This window comes from Paralichthys olivaceus, chromosome 12 (genome assembly GCF_024713975.1).
Source record: "Paralichthys olivaceus isolate ysfri-2021 chromosome 12, ASM2471397v2, whole genome shotgun sequence".
Taxonomy (NCBI): domain Eukaryota; kingdom Metazoa; phylum Chordata; class Actinopteri; order Pleuronectiformes; family Paralichthyidae; genus Paralichthys; species Paralichthys olivaceus.
In genome coordinates, this window is record NC_091104.1 from 15,494,516 (window position 1) to 15,518,686 (window position 24,171).

General features: G+C 41.8%; 1 protein-coding gene across 4 annotated transcripts; it reads right to left on the reverse strand.

The window, feature by feature from the left end:
* Positions 1–1,728: 1,728 nt before the first annotated feature.
* On the reverse strand, positions 1,729–23,590 carry slc35f4 (solute carrier family 35 member F4). Of its 4 annotated transcripts, XM_069535586.1 has the most exons (8): positions 23,154–23,590; positions 7,786–8,086; positions 6,930–7,149; positions 6,729–6,854; positions 6,455–6,647; positions 6,078–6,167; positions 5,669–5,853; positions 5,382–5,509 (listed from the first exon to the last, which is right to left on the reverse strand). In XM_069535586.1, the coding sequence occupies exons 1-7, from the start codon at positions 23,464–23,466 to the stop codon at positions 5,690–5,692; spliced, it is 1,407 nt and encodes a 468-aa protein (XP_069391687.1). In that variant the 5' UTR covers positions 23,467–23,590; the 3' UTR covers positions 5,382–5,509; positions 5,669–5,689. The 4 variants fall into 4 exon arrangements, with proteins under 4 accessions (XP_019940402.2, XP_019940401.2, XP_069391687.1 ...); XM_020084843.2 differs by lacking the exons at positions 5,669–5,853; positions 23,154–23,590 and adding an exon at positions 12,319–13,084 and having other exon boundaries at positions 1,729–5,509; XM_020084842.2 differs by lacking the exon at positions 5,669–5,853 and having other exon boundaries at positions 1,730–5,509; positions 23,154–23,586.
* Between the last annotated feature and the right edge of the window lie 581 nt (positions 23,591–24,171).

A 24,171-nucleotide genomic window follows, 5' to 3' on the forward strand; every position in this document is an offset into this window, starting at 1 on the left:
TATACAGTTCATGTTACACTTGTTCTCTTCAATTCACATTATACTCTTATTCTTATCGAAATAGCTCCACTCATCTGCTGCCACACAATCTTTGCTAATGAATTCCGGTCCAGCCCTCTGCTGTGCGATTTGATCACAGCAGGGCTCCTCCAACATGTCGTGCTTGAGGACGACCCAGGCTTTTGTCGGTTGCTGTGGCCTCAGGTGTTTGGTGGTAGTCCAGTTCCTCTCAGCCTCTCATACGCTCACTGAGAACCATCCTCAGAGAGACCACTTGAGGAATGATCATGCAATTAGCAGTTTCCTCTTCACGGGTCTAATTTATTCTTCAAGAGCCACAGATCTTTTCAAATAATGGGACACATTATCTGTGGATGCTGAAGGATTCTTTTGTGCTAATATCTACATCAAACGTCCAATGAGAAGGTGTCTGCCTTCAGAATCTCTCTGAATTTTATTTTTAGATGTTTGTTATCAGTATTGACTGAGTTTCTCCACGTTAGTGCATCACTTTAACCTGTAGAGGGCGCCATAAACTCAGTCATGCAGGGAATTTGATCTCAACCAAAGTTTGTTCATCAGGAAAGTTGATTGGATTTGAAATCATGCAATGCAGTGACATGATGAAATATAAAATGTTGTTAAAGCATATAAAGAGGAAAAATAGCATGAGCCCCTGATTGGTTGAAAGAAATCAAAGTTTTTTTTTGCTTCATTGGCCATGATGCTCTATAAGTAATTATATAATGTTACCTTTTCTTGTGTTTTAGCTTTAGCTTTAGTTCTGATCCAGATTACTAAAAAGAAAACGCCTGATACAACTATCCTTCTCTATTTTACCCCTGTCGTCTATTCTCTCTGTTTCCCTTTAAGCTGTCCATGATAAGTTATCGTCCAACAACAGTCCTCTATGTTCAGTTTGTTGAACAGTTCTTTCCTTGTGTCTGTTTTTGGGACCTTGTGCTCGATCACTATGGCTCCGATCTCCTGCTCCGCACAGGTGTGTTGGGCTGGTGGAGCAGAGGCAGAGATTTTGCCTCCAGAAAGCGACTAGGGTCCAAACTTTCTTCTGTTGTCTTGTCCCAGAAGATGTTCCTCTCTGTTGGCCTTCTTGCAAGTTTCAGCTTCTGGGTCCCTTCTGTATTTGGACCTCCGGCTACACGCCCAAAATGAAATGAGCAGTGTTAGAATCAACCAACAGGTCGCATTCAGTTGGAATAAAAAAAAGAAAGAAGCTAAAATAATAATTTGCATTCCTACCATTAACTGTGTAAACAGTCTTCTCTGCTCTCTGGCTTGTCGGAGGTGAGCTCGCCAATGTCGATGAGCCTGTTAAGTTAAAGCCGTCTGGGCCTCAAGAAATCCACTTAAATGAAATTTAAGTGGACTGTTGGCAGAAATATGCACTTCTTATTTTTATTCTGTCCTACAGACAGAAGTGGATTCAGAGAAAACCCCAAATAATCATGTGACCATCGAGCCCATACTTTTCTTTGTGTCTGATTCTTTGTATATCTAATAGAGGGGGCTTTTCTATTCCCTGTACCCTGAAAATAGATCCCATTGAGGAGCGGTCATGGCTGCAGACCACCCTACTTTCCACTCCACCACCACTTTAATCAGATCCACTGGGACAGCAAGGGTCCACACTCTCTGCTGTATTTGTATCTCTCTTGCCCCCTCTCTCTCTCTTTCTCCCCCCCCCCCTTCTCTCTCTCTGTCTTAAGCACTGCTGCACACTTTAATTCTCCTTCAGTATAAAAATGTATGATCTAAATTATTAATGCTATAGATGCACTTCAGCGCTTCCATACTTTGTCATGATGCTTTACCTGAATCATTCTGCTGGTGCCGGCGCGTCCTGTCTGGCCGGTTATAGAAAACCGGCGGACACCCCCATCTCTGTAGTCCCTGCCCTACAACAAACATCACAATTCCTTATTGGGTTTAAAAATAGCATGAGGTTAGGGACGTTGGGGCATTCAGCAGGGATAGTTCTCCTCTCTTTTTCTATTACCATAGCAATTTGACTGGCAGTGCTTGTATGGCCAATTTGAGGAGCCAGTGGTTGCTGTGCCTGAGGAGAGATAATGATGGGATGTCTGGGTGAAAATCACAACCAGTCAGAAGAAAAAATGCAAAACTATTTATGCCAGGGTCCCAGGACAGGGTTGAACAGATGAGAAACTTCTGATATGAATCAGGAATAACCAGTTATAGTTAACTATATGATACTATATTATATACAATACTAGGTTCTTTGAGGCAGATGCTGGAATTGCTGCTTTGCCTTTGTGTGAGGCTTCCTGCAAAGCATGGGTCTTACAGCACAGACATGCATATAGTGTAAGCTCATATCTCAACACAAAGTGATTTTCAAAATAACATTAAAATCCACTAACCTGAAAGTGAGGAAAGAGTTATTTCCTGCTTCAGTGGAGGTAAATTTGTCTTACTCCGTCCCAAAGATCCCGATGGCTGCTCCAGGGTGACCGGAAGACAAGGGAGGGTCCATTGGGGTTTGAGCGGCCCCTGTTCTTCTTGTGGAATATCACATGGAGCCACTTTATGCAACCTGGGTCTGGAGCCTGTAGAGCCCATTGTTCTTCTCTCTGGCTCACGCTAAAGTACTTGTGCAGTGCAAGTGAGATCCGTCCTTCAAGTTTTGTGTTAATTGATAAATAATTTCACCTTTTCATTGCCTTCTCATCACTCACCTGGAGCTTCTGTCACTATAGGTCCACTGGTGAGGTTAAGACTCTTTGGCCTCTCCTCAAAATATCTTTCAGTTACAGAATAACTTCACACACAAATTCAATTGATCATCGCGTCCCACTTGTTCCAGCAGCCTCTGGAACGATCTCCCCCACTGGCAAACTTTGTCCTGAAGCATCTCCGGCTGGTTCCCAAGTACAAATGCAATAAACACTTTTGGTTATGGTTAAAAGACTTGATGCGTACTCGATGCTGCCTGCATACTTGACTTTCTCATTATAATGAGCAAGGTTTCTATGGCAACTGTCCCTACAGGTTTCTGTGTAACTCACAAGTTAATGCTTGAAGGGACCTGGTATTTTCCTAAACTCAGAGGGTTGAAGAGCGAAGCAGGTTCTTCAGGAAGTTATTAACTGAGTGAAAACTGTGACTCTACTAGTGCCATGAAAACAACAGGAAATTGACAGACACAGTCATTAGGGTGCATGTTGGACTGAAGTTTTAACTGCCCCTACACTGATGTTATATCATCACTAGCTAGCTTAGAAATATGACACCAGTTCCTCTACGCTGTCTATGTTTGGTATATGTGATGTAGAGATTAATATTCTTTATGTTTTACTTAATGTTGGTAATAAGCCATGCTAGAATCAGGAAATATCTTAACAAATGATGAATGGAATGTTGTGAATTTTTGCAGACATTTGTGGTCCCCAAAGGATGACTCTTAATGACTAATTGCTTATCATGACTTTTTCTTTAGTGCCACTATGAGGATGAATTGTTAAAGAACCAAATACTATGTATTTTTAAGCATATTGCTGGAACATGCTGATGTTAGCAGCAGCTCAAAGGCACTGCAGTGCCTATAAGTCTGACAGAGCTGCTCATGTAGCTGTCAACTCTTAGCCATGATGTTAATATTCTTAATTATTCAGCTTGTTTGGAGCACTATTAGTTGTCTCATGTTCCGTTTAAAAGTGCTTTTGGCCCAAATGGTGCTGATTGGCATTTAAACTGTAATATGACCAGACCTAGTAGCAGAGGTTTGTAGGCGTTTACATTTTCTGCTCATATTCTAAGAATGTGTACTAAAATCTGTTATTGTGGCTGAAGCAGCATCTTCTACGACCCATTTGTGTTCAATGTCTCTTATCAGCGTCCACACAGTTACTGATGGAATTAGAATTTGAACATTACACATTCCTTTGTTTCTTCTAGCTCATTTATTTTGGTATTTTAAAATGCCACTGAAGCTGTCAACTCAGCAAATGCTTCATTAAACGTCTCACCTCACTGACTGTACTTCTGCAACCATAACGGCATTGTGTGTGTGTGTGTGTGTGTGTGTGTGTGTGTGTGTGTGTTGTCACCATGTTATGTGAAAGTCAGTGCCTATCACAGTGTTATGCCCAACAGGCAAAACTGGCCCCATGAGCTTTTTCCATTGCCAGCCAGATAGGCATGCTTTATTACCACAGACTGTGTGTATTTGTGCACGACCATGAATTATAGAAGAAATTTGCAGTGTGTGTATATGTGTCGTGAACCGCTATGCACAACAGCATAAGCATAGCATCATACTGTTGTATGTGTACTGAGGAGAATTCTGCAAAGTCATTGCTGCTATCAATGCATTGCACTTAATATTCCTAATACTCTATGACTCACACACGTTTCTTGGCCTTGAAGTATGCTGGTGACACTTGGGGTTGTACAATGCTACATTCATAGTTTTGAAAAAAAAAAAAAAAAACATAGCTTAAACCTATTATCAAAATATGTGTCTTGGCTTAAGTTTATTCGGCATGTTTTTATGTCGAAGTGAATGTAAACTAGGACTTATGTTAAACAGACATTTTATGTAATCAGCCGGATCGACAATGTTTGCATATTCTTGGGCAACAAATAAATTAATTGAAAAAACAAAATACATAATAAAATATGATTATTTTAATAATACATATTAAGTTACATACAAGAAAAGATGAAAACTAGTAATATGATGCAGTGAATGAAGGTTTTAAATCTTTTATTATGAAAACCAAAAGATCCTGTACATTAAGCATAGTATAATTTCCATTTTTTTATATAATACTATTCTATAGCACTTAAAATGTATACTCTTATTGACACAGCTCTAAATAAATATCATAAATATACGTATAAGATTGAGCCAAAGTGGCCCTGCCAATATTTATATTCACAGAATACAGTCTGCAGAGCAGGTCAGGGGAGGCTAATCACCTCTTGGTTTTGGTGCGTGCAAGGAAAAGGACTGAGCGTGGCAAGTATTTGAAGAAAGTGAATAACACTTTCCACCCTTTCCAAAAATGTTCTCTTTTGTCCTCCTGCGATGAAATGATGGAGACAGAGATGCACCTCCGGAGAGAAGTTTAAAGTTCAAGACGATACTTCCTGTCTTCCTCATGGTGGCTCCATGTGGACTGAACATCCAGCCAAACCTCCTTGGTGGGCGATGGAGGGGCATGAACAGACAAAGCTTCATGACTGGTTAACAGAGGCTCCTAGAAGAGCTCATGTGGTCACGACCGCCCTCACGCCAAGGGAATGGAGACAGTGCCATTTGCCCGACTGCGAGTGTGGATGCTGGAGTCTGTGAGCTCCTCGCCATGTTCTTCCGACTTCTTGTCTGCGATGGTGGCCAGGAAACGCATCGTGACCGAATCCCACTCCTCTGGCAGCAACAGGAGCAAGAAGCCCAGGCAGATGATGCAGGTGGCTGCCAGGCGCACCACGCTGAAGATCACCTCGTGTTTCAGAACATCTACGGCTGCAGCAGGTGAACGAAGACAAGAGGAGGGAGCCGGAGAGCAGGGAGGGTGAGAAGATGCGAGAGAGACAAAAACAAATTGAGATTAATTACATCAAGTAAAAGATAAACCACAGGACGCTGCGGCTGTAGGGGATGAGTGCAGCAAATGCGGCTTACAATGAGAACAAGCGATCCACTTCATCCTCTGTCTTTGTGGTCTGGAGCCTTGGGACAAGTTGGCATAACCCACTGACCTTCATACAATCCATCATGGTTAAAGGAAAAAAAAAAAACTTGACTGCAGGCATTTAGTGTCGCCTTGGCAACCTGATCCTCCCACAGCGAGATAAGAGTTGCAGGGTCTGTTGAGGCACATTGATGATTGGGTTTCCAGGATGAGAGAGCCAGACTTGCTGTGTCATCTGTTTGCTAGAGTGGCCCTAAGTGCTGACCTCTCAATACCCAACCACAGCATACGCAACCACTCACTCTCATTTTACAACCATTTTTATTTTCCACCACAATAATCAAGAAATAATAATAGTTGAATTGGCAGTAATACTTATTAATATTAAAGAAGCCATACCTGCATTGCCCGGCACACTGAGCAGTGTCCCTATGGAGATGAGAATGGGGTAGGTCAGCACCACACCGACGTGTACCAAGATGTTGAACACTGTAAAAGACATGAAAGAAGTTGAAAACACTGACAAACAAGTGAATTAGAAGTAAAACAATTTATTGAATAATTAATCGGTGGATTGAAAGATAATTATTTGAGAATAATATATGTTTGTAGGCATGATTACACACATAAAAAACACTTATATCCAATTTCAACCAAACTTAGTGGAGGGATGGGGCACAGGCAAAGGAAGAATCCAGGAATCTTTGAATCTACTTCTTCAGGGCATTGTTGAACATGTTTCTTATAATCTCAGGGAATAATTCATTCACTCTCACCCAGCCAAAGTCCTGCCAGTCCACACATGTATCCCCAGGGCAGTGAGGACAGCGAGCCCCAGTGCTCCACCTTGGTGAAGTAGAGGATGAGGGGCACACAGGAGATGAAGATGAGGTTGAAGAAGCCCATGGTGGAGAGGAAGTGAGCCACCTCTCCCAGGTTGGCACTGCCCAGAAACATCTTGAACAGCACCTGGTTGATGAGGAGAAAACATGTTAGGTGACTATACGAGTATTAAAAGATATTCCAACACTCTTCGACCTGCAGCCTGACCTTGTATAGAGCTGATGTTGAGGCTGAGCCCACAGCCAATGCCACGCCCACAAAGGAATCACCGTGGAAACCGTCAGCATAGGCCATCATGACAATACCCGTGATGGCCATTATGGCTGCCACGATCTGCAGGTAGAGATTGGGTGACATCAGTATCAGCATCAGAATCATTTTGCACTGTGTTGGTGTTTTCATACGGACCCGGACGCCCATGAAGCGATCCTTGAGGACGATCCAGGACAGGAGGAAGACGAAGGCCTTGTGGCAGCAGTAGAGCGCTGAGACGTCAGTGGCAGTCAGTTTCTTCAAGGCCAGCAGGTACAGGTAGTTGGTCAGAGTCCACAGGATTGAAAAGGGTGCTGTTCTTTTTACAAAAAGCTTGAGAGTCATCCCGTCCTCCCCAAAGAGCTTACTGCACTCCCTGAAAGAGAGAAACAACACAGGAGAGGAGCAGAAGTTCATGTTTCTATCGTCTATCTTATATTAAAACCAGTTAAAAGTCAGGCATTAAAAGACTTTTCTATAACATATATATTTTAAGCATTGGTTTAAAAATAGGTAAAGTGCTGACAAGTTTAATTCTCAGGCAAGTTATTCCAGAGCCTCGGGGTCCTGATGCCAAAAGTCAGGTCACCCTCAGTTACCAGCCTTGGTTTAAGAACTAGTAGGACAACTAGTCATTGGAAGATCTTAGATTACATTTTGGTGAATAGAAAGCTCTGTAATATAACTGGGGGCCAGACTGTACTTAGCTTTAAAAGTTATTAGAGGAATCTTAAAATCAATCCCACACTTAGATGGCTGCCAGTGATGGAAAAGCACCCTCTTCTTGGCGTCTTAAGTATAACCTGGTTATAATTGTGACTTTCTCTACTTTCCACTATTTAGCTTCACAGAAACACAAATACCTGACAACCTGACAGACCTCTTTCATTTTGATTCCACCACATTAATAATGTAGAGAAAACTCAGTTCCTTTTAACAGTGTTAAGCAGTCATTTACTACACATATTTCTTTTTTTTTTTGAATGACTTACTGATCTTGCCGGTAAATTACCTGAATTTCTGAATGGGCGTCTGCTTGTCTCCTGTGGTGACCACGTGTCCAGAGTAGTAGATGGGGAAGAACAGGATGTTCCAGTTGCTGCTGAACCAGGAGATGAAGAAGGGACAGGAGAACGACTGGAAGGTTAGCTTCACCACCTGAGTGGTGCCCACCCAGGAGGACGACACACACAGCACCACCAGCAGACCACCCAGCACCTTCAGGGCCGTGTTGGTGCAGGTCTGGTTGGAGCGGCTCTCTCCGCTGGTCTCACTGCCCGGTGTCTCTGCGTGAGACTCGGAGCCATCCTCTCCTGATAAGAGACGAGAGGAAGAAAGTGGATTGTACCATCTGTAGCTTGGGTTCTAGTGTCTGTTCAATTTTCTATGAGAACCATATTAAACCATTTGCTGGACAAATTTACTTTGCTTGGATTCGTATTATCTCTGTCAAGGTTATGTTTATGAAAGGGTTGGTTTGTTATGAGCAAGATTCTGCTTATAAAATTTTGATGAAACTTGGGGAAAAGGATGTGGCAGGATCAAAGAGGAACCTGTTCAATTTTGGTGTGGGTCCAGGAATATTTTTATCAACAGTTTTAACATTCCATATCTAAGTATTTTGACACTTGATTTCTCAGACAAATACTCATTGATCTCGATTAAAAGTGTGTGAGCTTTGGTGCAGCTTGTTTGAATTTAAGGGAACTGTTGGGTCTTGGTGAAGGTATACGCTCTACTGAGTGCCATTCGATTTTTTTTTATTTGTTCATTAGTGAGTAGGATTATGCAAAACCCACTTAACTGATTCCCATGAAATTTTCCGCAGGGGAGGCGCATGACTGAAGGAAGAATCCATTCATATAAGGAGAATAAGGAGACTGAGAGATCTTGGCAGAGGTATGTTTGTCATTGTAGTTTCATTGAAAACATATTTTCTCCAATCTTAGTATTCAGTATTTTTTTGTTATTAGTGTATATATACGTATACTACAATGTTGCCTGTACAGGCCTCGGCTGGGGTCCAGCACATAAGCATTCGCTCATTAATCGTCCTTTGGGATCTTTACCACAGTTTGCATTTCTTGCTGTAACATCATAAACACGTGTGACAAGGCTTTGTTAAAAATGTGTGGAGTTAGCATCGTGACCGCACATGTCATAAATATCTTTGACACGTCATGATGCAGCACCGTCGTGGTCAGGTGTGCACAGAAACCTGATGAGAGCAGAACTAACCACATGACACTCTACAAGAAAGTCATGTCAACCTTGGCAGCCTCTCTATTGACTGTCGGTACATTCCTGCTGCAGAAATAAATTGTGGGTTTTAATCTTATGCCAGTGACGCATGGCAGATTTGGCCCAGTGCCGTAATGGACTGCGGAGGTGAATGTCTGCTGGATCTTAACTGTACTGTAGAATATGTCAAGTGGTGGGTGTGTGGGGGTGTGTGAGTGTGTGAGTGAGTGTGTGTGTGTGAGTGTGTGAGTGTGTGAGCATTTCCGGAGAGAGCGAAAGCTCAGATCCGTTCTTTACCTTTCAACAGCGTGATCAATTTACACCACGGCAGGCATAACAGATGACATGTGCTGGGTGTTGCTGCCTGTGCTCTCTTTTGCTAACTCAGCACGTGAAGCTCTGCCATTTCCATCATTGCTTCAGACACTAGAGCCCTGCAGGCACTGGAACTTGAATTTCCCCTCTATAGGAGCAGTATAACGTTAGGCAATGAGAGCCCAAGTGACACCAACGACGTCTCTAATAAAAGTGGATTGTGTGCACAAGTAAATACTTATTTCTTTCACCAAAAAAACAAACAGCATCTAGAGCACAAAACCTTTGATCAAGTAACACAGTTGTGGTAACAATATCAAACCAAAGAAAGGATAAGAAACATGAAGTCACAGGTTAGAGAGTCACACACTGCAGTGTTGGAAGAAGTAGTCAGATTAATTACTTAATTACTATTAACTTACTTGAATGTGCTGAAGTCACAATGTAAAAATACTTTTGTAATTTCATATAATCTGCATTTAAAACCTTAGCTGAGCAGTACAGACGTATTATGACAAATGTTCTGCAGAAGTTGTGGCTGATATACTTTTATTAATATGTTAATACTCATGCATCAATGTGTAGGTAGTATAAGAGTTGCAGCTCAAGTTTGAAGTACTTCAGTTTGTACTAGTTTACTGGTTCCTGGCTTACAGAGATGTTTGTAATCATATTTTGGGCTTCCCATAATTTTAGCAGTCTGGATACCCGTAGTCTTATTTAAATGAAACCACATGGGTAGTTTGAAGAGTATAAAATCTGTAAACACAGTAGAACCGATACCTCTGCACCCAAATTGTAGACATTCGTGAAAATCTAGATTGATGAATAATTATCTGGATAATCAACAAAAATGTTGAAAAATGGAAAAAGTCTTGGATCCACCTCTTGATCTGGATCCATGCCAGAATTACATGAATTCTTCCCGGGGGCATGCTTAAAATGATCCTGTCAAACGTTATAGAAATACAGTGGTACTGGAGTGAAAGAATAATAGATAAAATACTCAAGTACAAGCTTCAACTGTATTCAAGTAGATGTGAATATAATTGTTTACTTTCCACCACTGCATTAATACTGGAGAATCCTCATCGCTTTTTTTGTGGCCAGAGACCATAAAAAACACACAAAAACCTTTAGCATCCAGAAAGTGTCAGAATAATGATGATTCTCATGGATCATTCAGACTCTTTAGCTCTTCAGTTTATTCCAGTCGATCTATCAGCTCAAAAAGCTCTCAGATTAAATGATTCACCACAGCAGGCAGCAGGTCTACAGAACGCTGTGAAGCCAAAATGTTCAACAGCGATACAAATTTGTTTCTACAGGATCATCGAGGGATTTGGTCTAATTACATTCTGTCAAAGCAAAGATTCTCAATCAACCTAATGAGCCTGGTGGTTGCAAACTGGGAAACTGAGATCTTATATTGCTGCAAAGGGGAAGCTGCTCTTTTTATACTGTTTTTGTGTGGCTTCTTCCTCGTCCATCATGCAGTCTGGTTTGTGTTCATGGCGCTGACAGAACATAAAGCTTTTTAGTGTTGGATGCAGGCTCTTCTGTTGCCGAAGTAAGAGCCACTACAGTCTGATCTAGTGCCAAGATGCAGTAATATTATAACTCCACTATTCCCCTGCCTCATGAAAGCAGCTCCTGTGGCCAAAATTATATTCTCATCGCACACCGTGTTACTGCTGAGTAACAGTGCTGCTAAAACCATGCAAAGGAGAGAGCCGGGATGTTTCCTTAAAACCTAGAATGATACATTTTGGGTTCGTTCAAATTTAAATCCCAAAGATTTATGTGTTCATGTAAAAGTACTAATTAAATCTAAAAGTATAGACTCTCCATAAACGCAGCTAAATATAACCAGAATATCCACTTAAAGCATGTGCCTATAATTGGAATTGACACAAGCTCAAACACACAATCCATAACCAATACTGGTGTAAAAAAACCTACATTTTAAACCTATAATACTACCATATACAAATAAATTAGTTTTAAGAATTGTAAACATTTGTATTTTCATAGATTTAGTTTCCAGTTAGATCATCAGTTTGATAAAAGTACATTTCATCACAGAAACCGCAAAGTATATCAATCACTACTGGCGTCCATTAAAAACGCTTATCCTCTCCGTGTGACGCATGTACACCGCTCGAACCTCTTCAATCTATCCTCCGTTTTATCGTCGCCACTGACGCTGCACGCCGGTGACACTGATGGATGGAGCCCTGCTGCATTCAATTTGGAGCTCGCCATCACATCTGCAGTGACATTGGTGGGCTTGTGCTACAAGCTCAAACAGTCTTTATCCAAAATCAGGTCAAACAATGTCATTATGATGATGCTGATGCAAAAGTGATCAGCGATACTGTTCCCTTATCTCTTAAAGTAAGAGGTGTGTGTGTGTGGAGGAGTGTTTAGGTGAAGTCCAATGACTGAAGAGTTGAAATGCTACATGAAGGAGCAGGTTAACAGATGTGGGAGCGGCTGCACGAGTTGGGCCTTTTCTTTGTTTTTTTAGTGCCAGGTTACACAGGCCAGCCAGAAACAACACAAACACTACTACACCTCCTGTCAACACTTTTAGCTTCTCTACTCTGCCAACTGGAAACTGCAGTGATACAAATGTGTTTTTACACCATCCAGAGGAAACTGTCAAGAAGTCTGGGAGTCAAGAGAACAACTAACTGCTCTCTGTTTATTTTTCTGTGATTTAATTTCTGTTAGGACACGTGAATGAAACACGCTTCAGATTTAAGAAGTAAACAACTGCATCACACTAGTATTTCTACTTAATACAATTCTGCACGTGCCTGATGGGAAACCATGACGTCACTTGTAAGCTGGCTGTAAAAGTAAAATGACTCAATAGTTGGAAGCAGCCTATCTGATCTAGTGCTGCCAATGACTCAGTTCATGCCAACACACACACACACACACACACACGCTGTCTCAGGCCGCTCTGGTTCTGTCAGTTTACCTTCAGAGATGGGGCAGGTCAGGACCTGAGTGCTGTACGAGCTGAGAGGAGCCACTCGGGCTGAGTGCTTCTTCATCCTCCACTGGGGGCACAACACACTGTCCTTCCCTGGGCAGTGTGTGTGTGTGTGTGTGTGTGGGTGTATATGTGTGTGTGTGTGTGGGTGTATATGTGTGTGTGTGTGTGTGGTGTGTGTGCTCAGCAGCTCCTCCTGTTAGCAACGTGCATCTTCCTGATTCCTCCACTCCGTCTCTGCACTCTTGATTGCCCCCCCCCCCAACTTCCTCCCAGATCTCTGAAAACTCTTCTGTCTTCTTCCAGTCCTGACTCTCCGTTCCTCTCCAGCCTAGTGGTTTCACTGTCAGGCCTCCTGCTCCTCTTTCTCTCTCTCTCTCTCACTCTCTCTGCGTCTCTCTCTCTCTCTCTCTGCGTCTCTCAGTGTCTCTCTGTCTGTCTGGATGGGGACACAGCTCAGTGAAGTGGAGACTCTACTGTTTCACTGTCATGCCGTGATCCAACGCTGCCACTGTCTCCAAGGGAGACTAAGCTTCAAGTGTGTGTGGCATGGCGCAATCACTCCCCTCATCTCTCTCTCTATCGTCCTCCTCCTCCTCCTCCTCTTTTCTGTCTGTCTCACTACGCTGCTCCCCTCCTCTTCGTTTGCTCCACAAATCAGCAGCTTTGTTTGGAAGGTAACCAAGCAGCCCGGCCTAATTATGCTGCGTTAGCTGCTGCCCCCTCCTTTGCTCCATCCGCCTCTCCTCCCCTTTCTACCTGACCAGGCTCTCCTCCTCACTCTTTCCTCCTCAACTCTCTCTACACACTCTTGTCCTCCGTCGTCCATCGTCTCTCTCTCTCCTCTCGGCTCTTCACTTCTCCTTAAGAGTCTGGTTATTAGCAGAGCTCTTTCCTGTTGCCTTCACCGCTGCAGATGAGCTCTAAAAAAAGAGTGTAACTATCCTGTCCACACTGCACACAAATTCATGGCAATCCCATAGATATTCATTCTGTCGTACACTGTGGTCATTTCAAGAGGGATATGAAGCCTCGCACCACTACAACATGCCAACACCACCACATGATGATACCATATTCCACAGTGTGCATGTAGGGGATAGCAGTCCAAATCTTGAAAGGGAACCCATTTTAAGATACTGAACCAGAGTTTTAAGCTTAAAAGCAACTTTTACAACTTTACATCAAGAATTTGCTGCAAACTCCATTAAAACGTATAGTTGCCCATAAGATCTCATGTTCTACCGAACAGAGTCAGAAAGTATAGTATGACTCAAGAATTTTGGGTTATAATGTGAAACTTTGGATGAAGGTTTTATATGGGGTGAGGTTCATTCCATTCCGCATCAACTCCAAAATGTGCCCCACCCCTTCAAAATTTCATGGAAATTGGTTCTGTAGTTTTTGGATAATCCTGCTAACAATCAAACAACCCGCAATGAAAACACAACCACCTTGGCAGAGGTACATATACAAGGCATGTAAATTAAATAAATAATAATAAATAACAGCATGTAAGGATGTCATGATGGTTGAGGGAGCTGAGCTGCTTTGACATGATCCTATCAGGGGTAAGATTATAGTGACTGAGCTGCACATACATTAGTATTTAGACTGAACGTAACTAGTTAGCTGTGAATGAGTCAGTGGCTGTGGATCATGAATGACACAGATGATGCCGATCAGCTCGTGCTGACTCTGCTCAAACACAAATGAATGCTTTATCACTGTATTTTCTGTAAGCACTTCTGACTCATGTACGTAAAATCTGCTGTGGAGGATATTGACTGTTAGTTGTACATTTTTACATTAAATATTAACATTATAATGCTGCTACCTTCATAACATTTATACTTCTTTTATCACTATTGCACAGTCAAGGGAAATCCTCCCATCAGCAGCTGATAAGGACCTGAGGTGAGGAGAGTCAGTCTGGGTCATGTGAGTCAGCCTGGGGTCTGCGGTCAGGAGTTTCCATCTCAAGGAAAGCCCTCAGACCATTCTATCTCCAGCTGTGGTTTTTCTATCTGAAGATATAATGGACCTGATTATTATGTGGGCCTATCAGTGTCTAGTGTATGTGGTCAGACACAGGAGGCCTGGCAGCCTGTAATATAATCTTAATATAACCTATGCTATGCAGTGTTCACCCTCGGGTAAAATCGATATTTGCCGAGCCAGGAACAGCAGCGCTATGACCTGAGAAAAAGAGAGCACCCACCATGCAATGCAATGAGTGCAGTGTCCTGAAGGAGGTTTAGTCGTTAAACTGGCTGTTGAAGAAAATGAAACGAGTGCTATTATGCAGTCATGTTTGGTCCAGGATCTCTGTCATTATTTCAGTATCACCGTGGGTACCTCCACTCTCGGCTGCCTCTACTCTCAAGGGCTCATCAGCCAAAGATCTGGCTCCTCTACAGAGAGGAGAGCAGATCAGAATATTTTCCTGTGCATTCTTCAGGCTGAGAGCGAGAGCACAGAACAGCACAGTTACTGTTACAGTGGAAATAATGCAGGGCCACATTTAGGTGAGAGCATGGTCATTTCTTTGTTTGAATGCAGAATTCAATAGTGGAAAGGTAAGATTGTCGTTATTTTTCAGGGAAGTGCCAGGGTATTTTTGGAACACAAATGGAAAATGCTTATCGTGACGTGGAGCCTTGTTTAAAACGTTTCTGCGTGGAGCGTGGCTGATAGTTATGTTTGGTCAGGTGTAAGCAGGGGATGAGCTGGGGGTATATGGATCCCCTGAGACAAGGAGGGTTAAACTTAAAAATAGCTCTGCTGATGAGAGGAGCCAACAGCTAGACAGGGAGGGGACAGAGAAACCATGTAGTCAGCAGAGCCCAGGATGCTAATCACCATTAGTTTAAGAGAACTACCTGGAGAAGGGATGCTACAGGAGGCTGCAGTTCAATGTCAAATATTAGACAGAGGTCTCAGTGTTTCTCTCTTTATTCTGTCTTTTTTATTGTTTTTTACTTTTGCTTAACAGAGTACAAGATCAATGTCCACTCACAGATTCACTGGTATGTTTGCTTGTCTTTATTTCAGCTGAAAAGAGGAAAAGAGTATTCTTCACTTATTTTTGTTTGTGCCTGTTTGTTTGTCTCTATAGCAGGATGAGGCAAAAACTAGAGGAGAGGTCACCATGAAACTTGGTTGTAGGATGTGGTATGGGTCAGAAAAAAACTATTTTAATTCTGGTGTAGATCCCAATCAGGGTGTGGATCTAGGACTTTATTTATTTTCTTCATCATTGCTAGATAAGGCATTTTTTAAACATTTTCATTGATTGAAAATCTGACATGTTTAGGGGGAGTGATATTTATGATTGAGTGCAGTTTGGTCCAGATCCAAATAATACAAAATCAGAACCTAGTCAATTTAAATGTGGTTCCATAAAGCCACTGTTAGGCCTTAGCTGTACAGTTTTAAATGAAACATTTTCTGCATCTTAGAAAGCCTGCATCTCCAAAGCCCTACAGCATCATATCCCAAATACATCCACACACTACATAACATAACATCCAGCACTGCAGCCTACAACATAATTAAAGAGCACAACAAGCTACAACTCCAAAATAGCCATATTAACGTAATTTATCTGAATGTACCCTATAAGCTGGAAAATGATTGTATGTAACACAGTGGTGCTGCATCCACAGATGAAAACCAAAAATAATACAGCGTCCTCGCTCTTACCTCCATAGCAACAGTGAGTGTCCTGTGCACACTGATGCACCCAACTCATTCAGGCTCTTTTGTCATTTAGATGAACAGACACTCATCAGTTAGTGGTGCGAGGCCCTTTGTCCTCAGATCCTCTCAGTAACTCACCACATCTCGACAGGGACCGGCACCAAAGATGACACAGGAGAAGGAGGCGGTTTTCAGTAGAAATGTAGACAAGAAAACCTCTGAGTGAAAAATTCTCTGTTAGATGTTCCAAGATGTGAATCATCAACTCAAAGTAGTCGGAACGGTAGAAGATGAGGACACCTTGTGGTAGATGTGATGAATTGCAGTACAGGAGCACGAGACATTAGGATGGTCCTTGATAAGGCTTTACCAATTCAACCTGTTCTTCAATCCAATCTCAACTGACATTAGGCAAGAGGCCGGGTACACCCAGGACAGGTCATGATATCACAGAGACAAGCAGCCATTCATTTTCACGTTCACACCTACAGTCAGTTTAGAGTCTCCAATCAACCTAACCTTAATCTGCATGTCTTCGGACTGTGGAAGGAAGCTGAAGTACATGCAGTCTTTCTCCATGTGGATTTATAGAATTATGTGGCCAGTTGCGTAGACCAAAAATGATGGTGTCTTCATTGTTTGCCCCATAGACTGTATATAAAGATCAATCAAGAGTCAGTCTCAGCTGTCACTTCACCGTGTTTTTATAACATCAAAGAACTAATTAAAACCAAGCTTACCAGAAAAATGAACACTTGGACATACAGTACATCAGTAAGTCATACAATGACAGAAATTATCTTTGAAAAAATGTGTTGCTTTGACTTTTTAATTTGGTCCGTGTCTCATCCACTAACATGGACGAGGCAGGATTTATGGCCCATACTGCAGCCAGCCACCAAGAGGCGATCAATTTAATTTTCGGGAGCAGTCACGTCATCCATCCTAATATACAGTCTATGTTCAAATATAACCTATTTTATTACCTGGAGCTACCTGAGTCAGTTTATGGCAGTTTGATTAAATACAACTTTTAAAAAATGTCATCCAAATGACAAAATGAGATTTTAATTCTGCGACATATGAACATGCAATGACACATCTCTCTGAGATGACACTGAACTGAAGAGGTTTTTTTCCATTACTTTACAATCAATCACATTACTCAGATACCAATCAGCAATCCAGCCAATTGTTGCTGAGTTCGTCCAAGGACAGTTTTAAGTTAATGCTTTTAGCAACACAAATTGAATTCCTGTCAACCCCTATGGATCAGCTGTGACAGCAGAAATCTCAGGGACACACATCTCCAAGCGCTGGCCGATATAATTTTTAACTGGTTTAGCTGAGAATGAAAGTTCCCCCTGGAAATATAGCAGATATTAAGCATTGCTTTGAATCAGGGAATGGCATTCAAACAAGATTAAGCGCTTGCTTCACTTTGCCTGCACTGTCTTGCAATATGCAGTGCATGATGTAACAGGAGACACACAACCTGCTACTTTTTTACAGCCTCTGTGTGTGAACCAATGCAGACACAATGACATGTTGAATAAAATGTGTGAGTCATGAGTCTTGATGATTAACACATGGTGGTAATAAGGAAAGGACTGACGTTTAATGTCCAGTGTGAAGGTCACTTTGTTGTTGTTGTAGGATTATTAGACCACTAGAGGGCAGTGTGATACTGCTGACAAGACCGGTGTTGGCGCGCTCAGCCTGATGGAAAGACCAGTCCCACATATTGTGCTCTCATATTATGTAATGACACTTTTGGGAAGCAGAAAGTTCCTCACACGAAAATCATCTCAACCATGAAGCAAACTGCTGGAGCCAGCCAAAAAAACACAACATTTAGTCACCTAACGTGCAGCACCACAACACATGCCCCATTCAGCGCTGTGTGCATGAGCACAGGTCAGCACTTCTGCAGCTCCTGGGGAGAAAACATTTGCACCCATTACTTGCCGGGTGTTTCTGCTCGTTCTCCCAAGAGATTGTGAGGCAAAGCTCGTATCCCATTCGATGCTGGGCTGGTTATAAATAGCACATAGAGAGAGCAGGCATGGGAACGGGACAATCCAAAATAAGTGCGTGCATATACAGAATGTCTGAGGCCATGTTTGAGGAGGAAAGTCAACATTCACCTGCTGTTAACAATAGCTATGGAAGGTTTCAAAAGTGCAAAGTGAATTGCCAATCATTACAAGCAACAGCATGTATATATCTTTCTTTCAACTAAAGTGCATAAAAACTCAGCATTATGGTAAAATGTTGCCTTTCCCACATCATTTTCCTGAGTGCCTGTCTGTGCTGCTGTCTCGCTGTAATGTCAGCACTGCACACAGGTACAGTGCTGAGTGTAAGTGCTCAGACAAGTACCTGTCACTTCTCCTGCGCTGCACCTAGTTACCTCAGCAGGGAGCGTGCCAGCCTCACAGACAGCTATTATCTATTCAAAATAATACACAGCAAATTATTGTAATGGCTTCCCAGGAGATGCTGAGGAAGAATTTATTACGCACACACAATTATTATCTGCTCCAGCAGGAGTGGCAGATGCTTCTTTAATATGCTGGTTTTGTGGCTGTGATTTTTTATGATTTGAATCTATTTGGTTATTTAGTTTTAATCTATTTCACTATCTTAATTTTAGACCTCTTCACCCAGGATGGCAAGAGAGGAAGAATAATTATCCACATATTTGTGTTAGAGAGTTCTCTTTCGTTGCATCTGTAGGGCCCAAGGTTGAGTAATGAAGCCAAAGAGAACATTTTTGTGGAAGGAACATATAACTCTGCGAGGATGCACTCTGATGTTGTTGGAGCCAGACAGAGAAGTCACAACAATGATTTGAGACGAGATAAAGTTGAGACATATTTCTCCCAATACAGAAATGTCACATATTATCTATTGGTATTTGCCACCTTGGCTTTGTAGGTTTCTGATGCACCTTTTTGCTTCAAAAACTAGAATGGCACTCGGCAGATCTTGTACATCCGCCAAGGCCCAACAGTCCCCTTACACAGATTTCAGCCCCCTAACCATGTTAAAAGAAAGTGAAACATAAATTCTTGTCTATAATACATTCAATCTGTAGTGAAAGGTGTATTTTATGAACATATTTTCACAATTTCTATTTAGTTTTTTTATTTTATTCTAGGCCTATATCATAATTTCACCTGGTACCTCTACTGACTAATGCAACAAGTGAATTGATCTAATTTTATCTTTTTTGTCTTATCTTAACGTATCTTTTCTTATCTTCAACCGTGTCCAATTCTATTCCTTCATCCTGTAAGAGGACATATTGGATCTTGCATATCCTTTTTTTTTAGCTTATTGTTTGCACATATTCCATCATATCATAACTGTACAGTATGGATTACATCTCAGACCCTATCACCAAATGTAGTCCACAGTCCCCCTCGGAGGCAACTTCTCATTCACTGCAGATGGCGAGTGGCTATAATAACAAACTGGCAACAGGATCTTACTAAATATATCATTACCCCATAGGCTTGGCAGGATGAGCCCAGTGTTCTATTTACGTGCTCCTTTGTCTTTTTCACACTTTATGGGAAAGAATACTCGCCACCCTGCGGGACATGTGATTCTCAGCTCAAAGTTTACAATCGTGTGAAACTGTGACTTTTCACATTCTTCTTTCTAAGAATAAGAAAAAGAACACATTGGAGAGGACGATGGGCTTGTAGATGATCAATTTAGTCGGACTCTCTCAGGTTGACATCACTGGTAATAGCATGCTGGAATATCCATTGTTAACTGTGGCAGGCAGAGAAATCAGCATGCGGGTAGATGGAGCAACACAGGGCTACAGATGGCACATTTTATCAGGGAAATGGGAAATGTCTCTCAAATCAAATAACCTCTCTGCTCGCCGATGGCTCTATAGGCTTAGTATAGGTGCTATTACAATCCACACCTGCTCCTTATACTGAAAATCACATCACAGACGACACTGCATCTTTCATTTTCCTCTCCTAGACACAGCAGGCAGGGAACAGATTGAGCCCAGGATACAGAGAACTTAGGCTGTATGCTGATGGTTATTTTCATTTTCTTTATTATTCAGTCTATATTTTCTACAATAATCAATTCTATTACCTGCCACAGCTTAGATACGTGATTGAGTCTTGTTCTCTCAATTCACAACTCGAGAATCTTCACTTTACCGTGATATATTAAAGAAAGAAAAGCAGCAAATCTTCACATTTGAGAAGCTTAAATAAGTTGAATTATAAACATTTAAAAAAGGTAAACTGATTATCAAAATTATAACTTCAAAATATTTGAATAATAGATTTTAATAAACAGATTTACAGCTCTATTGAGAACAATATTATCTTATCTGTCTTCACAGGCAATATGTTGATATTTACATACTTGCTTTCTCTAATGATGCCCCAAAGATTTGGAACAAACTCCCCATACAAAGAATGTGCTTAAAAAGCTTTTAATTTATTCAACCATTTCCTTTTATTGAAATCTTAACCTGGCTTTAACCCTTTATTTTTATACATTGTATTATTTTATCACCATTATTCTGTTCCAATATGTTCTTTGAGTCACATTATATGCAAAAGTGAATGAAAACATAAAAGCATCAGTAAAACAAGAACTTCACTAATGGACAGAAATGACCTCCGTCTCACTTTCTTGTTGTATTTTCAACTGCCTACACAGAATTAGTAAAAACAAGGCTGATTATAGAACTTAATTAACCTAATTTCCACTCTCAGTACAAAAACCTTGTCTAGGTTATTTATAATTACCTTTGTATCAAAGGTCCTTGAACTGTTAAAAGCTGCCAAATCAGTTTTCCATTTTTAAGTTCTGGGTGCCCCTTGTTAATCAAAGTGTTTCCCAAATGACAGTGTCTGATTGCATTCATGGTTAATCTGCTGCAACTGTCACCCCGAAAATTAGGCCGATAATGAGAGACAGACTCATTTCCTGCTCCTCAGCCTCCATCTTAAAATCCACTGAGGTGCTCTCAGTTCAAAAAACACAAACGCCTCAATTGGTGATTTGTGATTGGATTTCCTTTGAGATTTTTGATGCATTATGTCACAGGGTGCCAAGGTCGTAGATTTGTGGAGGAGTGTCAAATTTAAATTCAAAACAACGCTATTTGTCCCCGGAGGGCAATTCAAACAAGTCACAACATAGAGAGAACTGCTCTCATCCTCAAGTCATGAATTTATAGTTACGCATTTATGTAATTGCCAGAGGGAGAAGTTGGGGAGCTTTCGTGACAAGATCAATTTATTTGTGCTGAAGTGTATCAACATGTGAAAAACAGGAGGGTCACATATAGATGACCCTTTATATTTCAGGGGGATTTATTCAAGAAAAGTGTTGGTTCATCCCCACGTTTAATGAAGAATGGTGAAGATATGTAATGTACAGGCTGAATATAAAACAGAAAAGTAAAAGTCCCTAGCTACGCTCTCCTTGATGCTAGAGAAATTATAAATTCCTGCTCTCCACACCTTGCTTTATTACCATGAAGCATTTGTTGAAAAAGAACAGAGAGCATTGCAATAGTTGCTCTTTTTATTCTCAGTTCTCATAATTCTTCTGGCAGCGGCCACACTGAGACAGGACTATAGGGCAAGATTTTAAAGATCATCCCCCGTAAAAAAGTGCATCATCAGCTCTCTCCTCCAGCCATTGTCTTCGTGTCAGCAAAATTCAGAGTATTGGTCCACCAATCAAGACCACGTTGACATAATGAACATTACAGAGAAGTTTAACAGTATTGAGGCGTGGCTGTATCTCATGCACGTCAGGGAGCTGGCAGTATTCACATACATCAGAGCTGCTGTATTTGTCTGCAGGGAAATTGATTGTTTTAATTAAAACATTTGGAATTCAAGATGAGGCTGCCACACAAGTGATGGTTTGCACAGATTCACCAACATGGCTGTTTTGGATTGGGCCACTATATCATTAACTCTGAAATTCAGTTTGAAATGCCTGCTTAATTTGTGTACAACACTTGGCTGTGTAAATGCATTGTATGATAGTTTTACATTTGTTTTTAATACACTCTCTCCCTGCTTGTGTGTGTGTGTGTGTGTGTGTGTGTGTGTGTGTGTGTGTGTGTGTGTGTGTGTGTGTGCACTAATTTGTTACCTCTTTACGACCTTTTCCAGTATTAACACTGACCATGTCAGGACCAGTAGGCCACATTTGGACCAAAGCCTGATCCTAATGAGGCAAAACTAATAAATCATTTGAGATCCTGCCAAGGTTAATGGTAATATGTGAATTGTGGTTAAGATTAGGGTTAGGCATGTGTTGGTCATGGTCATATATGTGTGTGTGTGTGTGTGTGTGTGTGTGTGTGTGTGTGTGTGTGTGTGTGTGGTGTGTGTGTGTGGTATTACTCATGTCATGGAGACATTGATCTATTAAATCAGTCACATTATGGGGACTTGTCTTCCTTATAGGGACAAAAATCAAGACCCAATATGAATTTTAAGTAGAAGGATTTTTTAAGGTTGGGTTATACTAACTATGATTAAGGTCAGAGAAAGTCTCCATGAAATCAATGCAAGTCATGGTTATGTTTTCTAAAATCGTGCAGATACGACTGTGTGTGTGTGTGTGTGTGTGTGTGTGTGTGTGTGTGTGTGTCACACAGATGGATGGACCTGTGCAGCATCTCTCAGCCTCCAGCTGCTAGTGGCAGTGATTGACATCATGCTGCTCCATAATAGCTGTAATTACAGGCCGGTTAGCTGAGTTTGTAAGAGCGATGGATTTTGCAATAGCCTAATTAAACTCATTTGGAAGGGAGGAAGATCCGTACATTGTTCACACACACACACACACACACACACACACACACACACACACACACACTGCATAAACACAAATTGTTTTCTTTATCATCACTAAATCCACTGATAGCACACAGACACACACACACACACACACACACACACACACACACACACACACACACACACACACACACACACGTTTCAACATCTCATTATACTGCATTCTCTCTAATCTCACACCTTGACACTGGAACATCCACACATGATCCCATCACTACTTTCTTTTCATTCTTTCACACTCACTTCTGTGACTGGAGTAGCCCGGGTTGTAGCCGTAGTAGCCGGTGATCCTCAGGATGCGGTCCTCTATGTCGTGCACCCCGTTCGCAGTCACTTTGGGGCTGCCGTCCATCAAGCCCGTGCGGCTGCCACCCGTCGGCGTCGCCTTGCCCGGTAGGTGCGTGCTCGTCAGGGGATCCAGCCGGATGCAGGGCTGCTCTCCGCCGTCCTCTCCTCCGGTGCTCTCGGTGCTTATCATCGTGGGTCCGAGCGGGCAGAGATCAGCGGGGAGCCGGAGGAAGGATGAGCCCCGGTCACCATGTGATCCGGGCTGCATCAACAATTAGTAAAGCTGAGAGAGGAGGACATCCAGAGGCACGTTCACATTCCCTCAGTGATGCTCCCGGACAAACAGCAAGGTTATCAAAGTCCTGGATCCCTGGCAGACATGGAACACTAGGGGGCGTGTCACTACTGTCACATGCTGTCTACCTGTGGTGGAGCAGCAGAAATGAATCACATGTACCTGCATGAAAACAAGTGCGTAGAAACATGGTGTGGTTCATCATGTGTAGCATCGCTACAACATGTTTAATATGTCACGACCTCAGGCCGGCTCTATAGTGTGTCATCCAATCAGGTCTTTCTCTGCTACCAGGCTAATAAATGCTAAGATCTAGGTGAAAGGGATCTATTGGCAAAAAAACTAAACTAAAATAATCTCAGTGATGTTTTCACTAGCGTGTTTCATCTAAATTGTACAAATTGTTGTTTCCTTTATATTTAAATACTTTATATTTGCATCGGGAGAGGGTCTTCTCTTCGGAGGCAGCCATATTTTTTACAGTCGTCCAAACTGGACAAACTAAACACCTTTTGAGTTTTTACGACAACTGAAGTCTACCATAGGTTCTCTTTCATGTTTTTACGGAAAAGGGGAGTTAAGGGGTATTCAGCTGCAACGTGCAACTTCACCACTAGGTGCCACTAAATTCTACACATTGAGCCTTTAAAGGGGTAGTTCACTGAAAAATGTAAATTC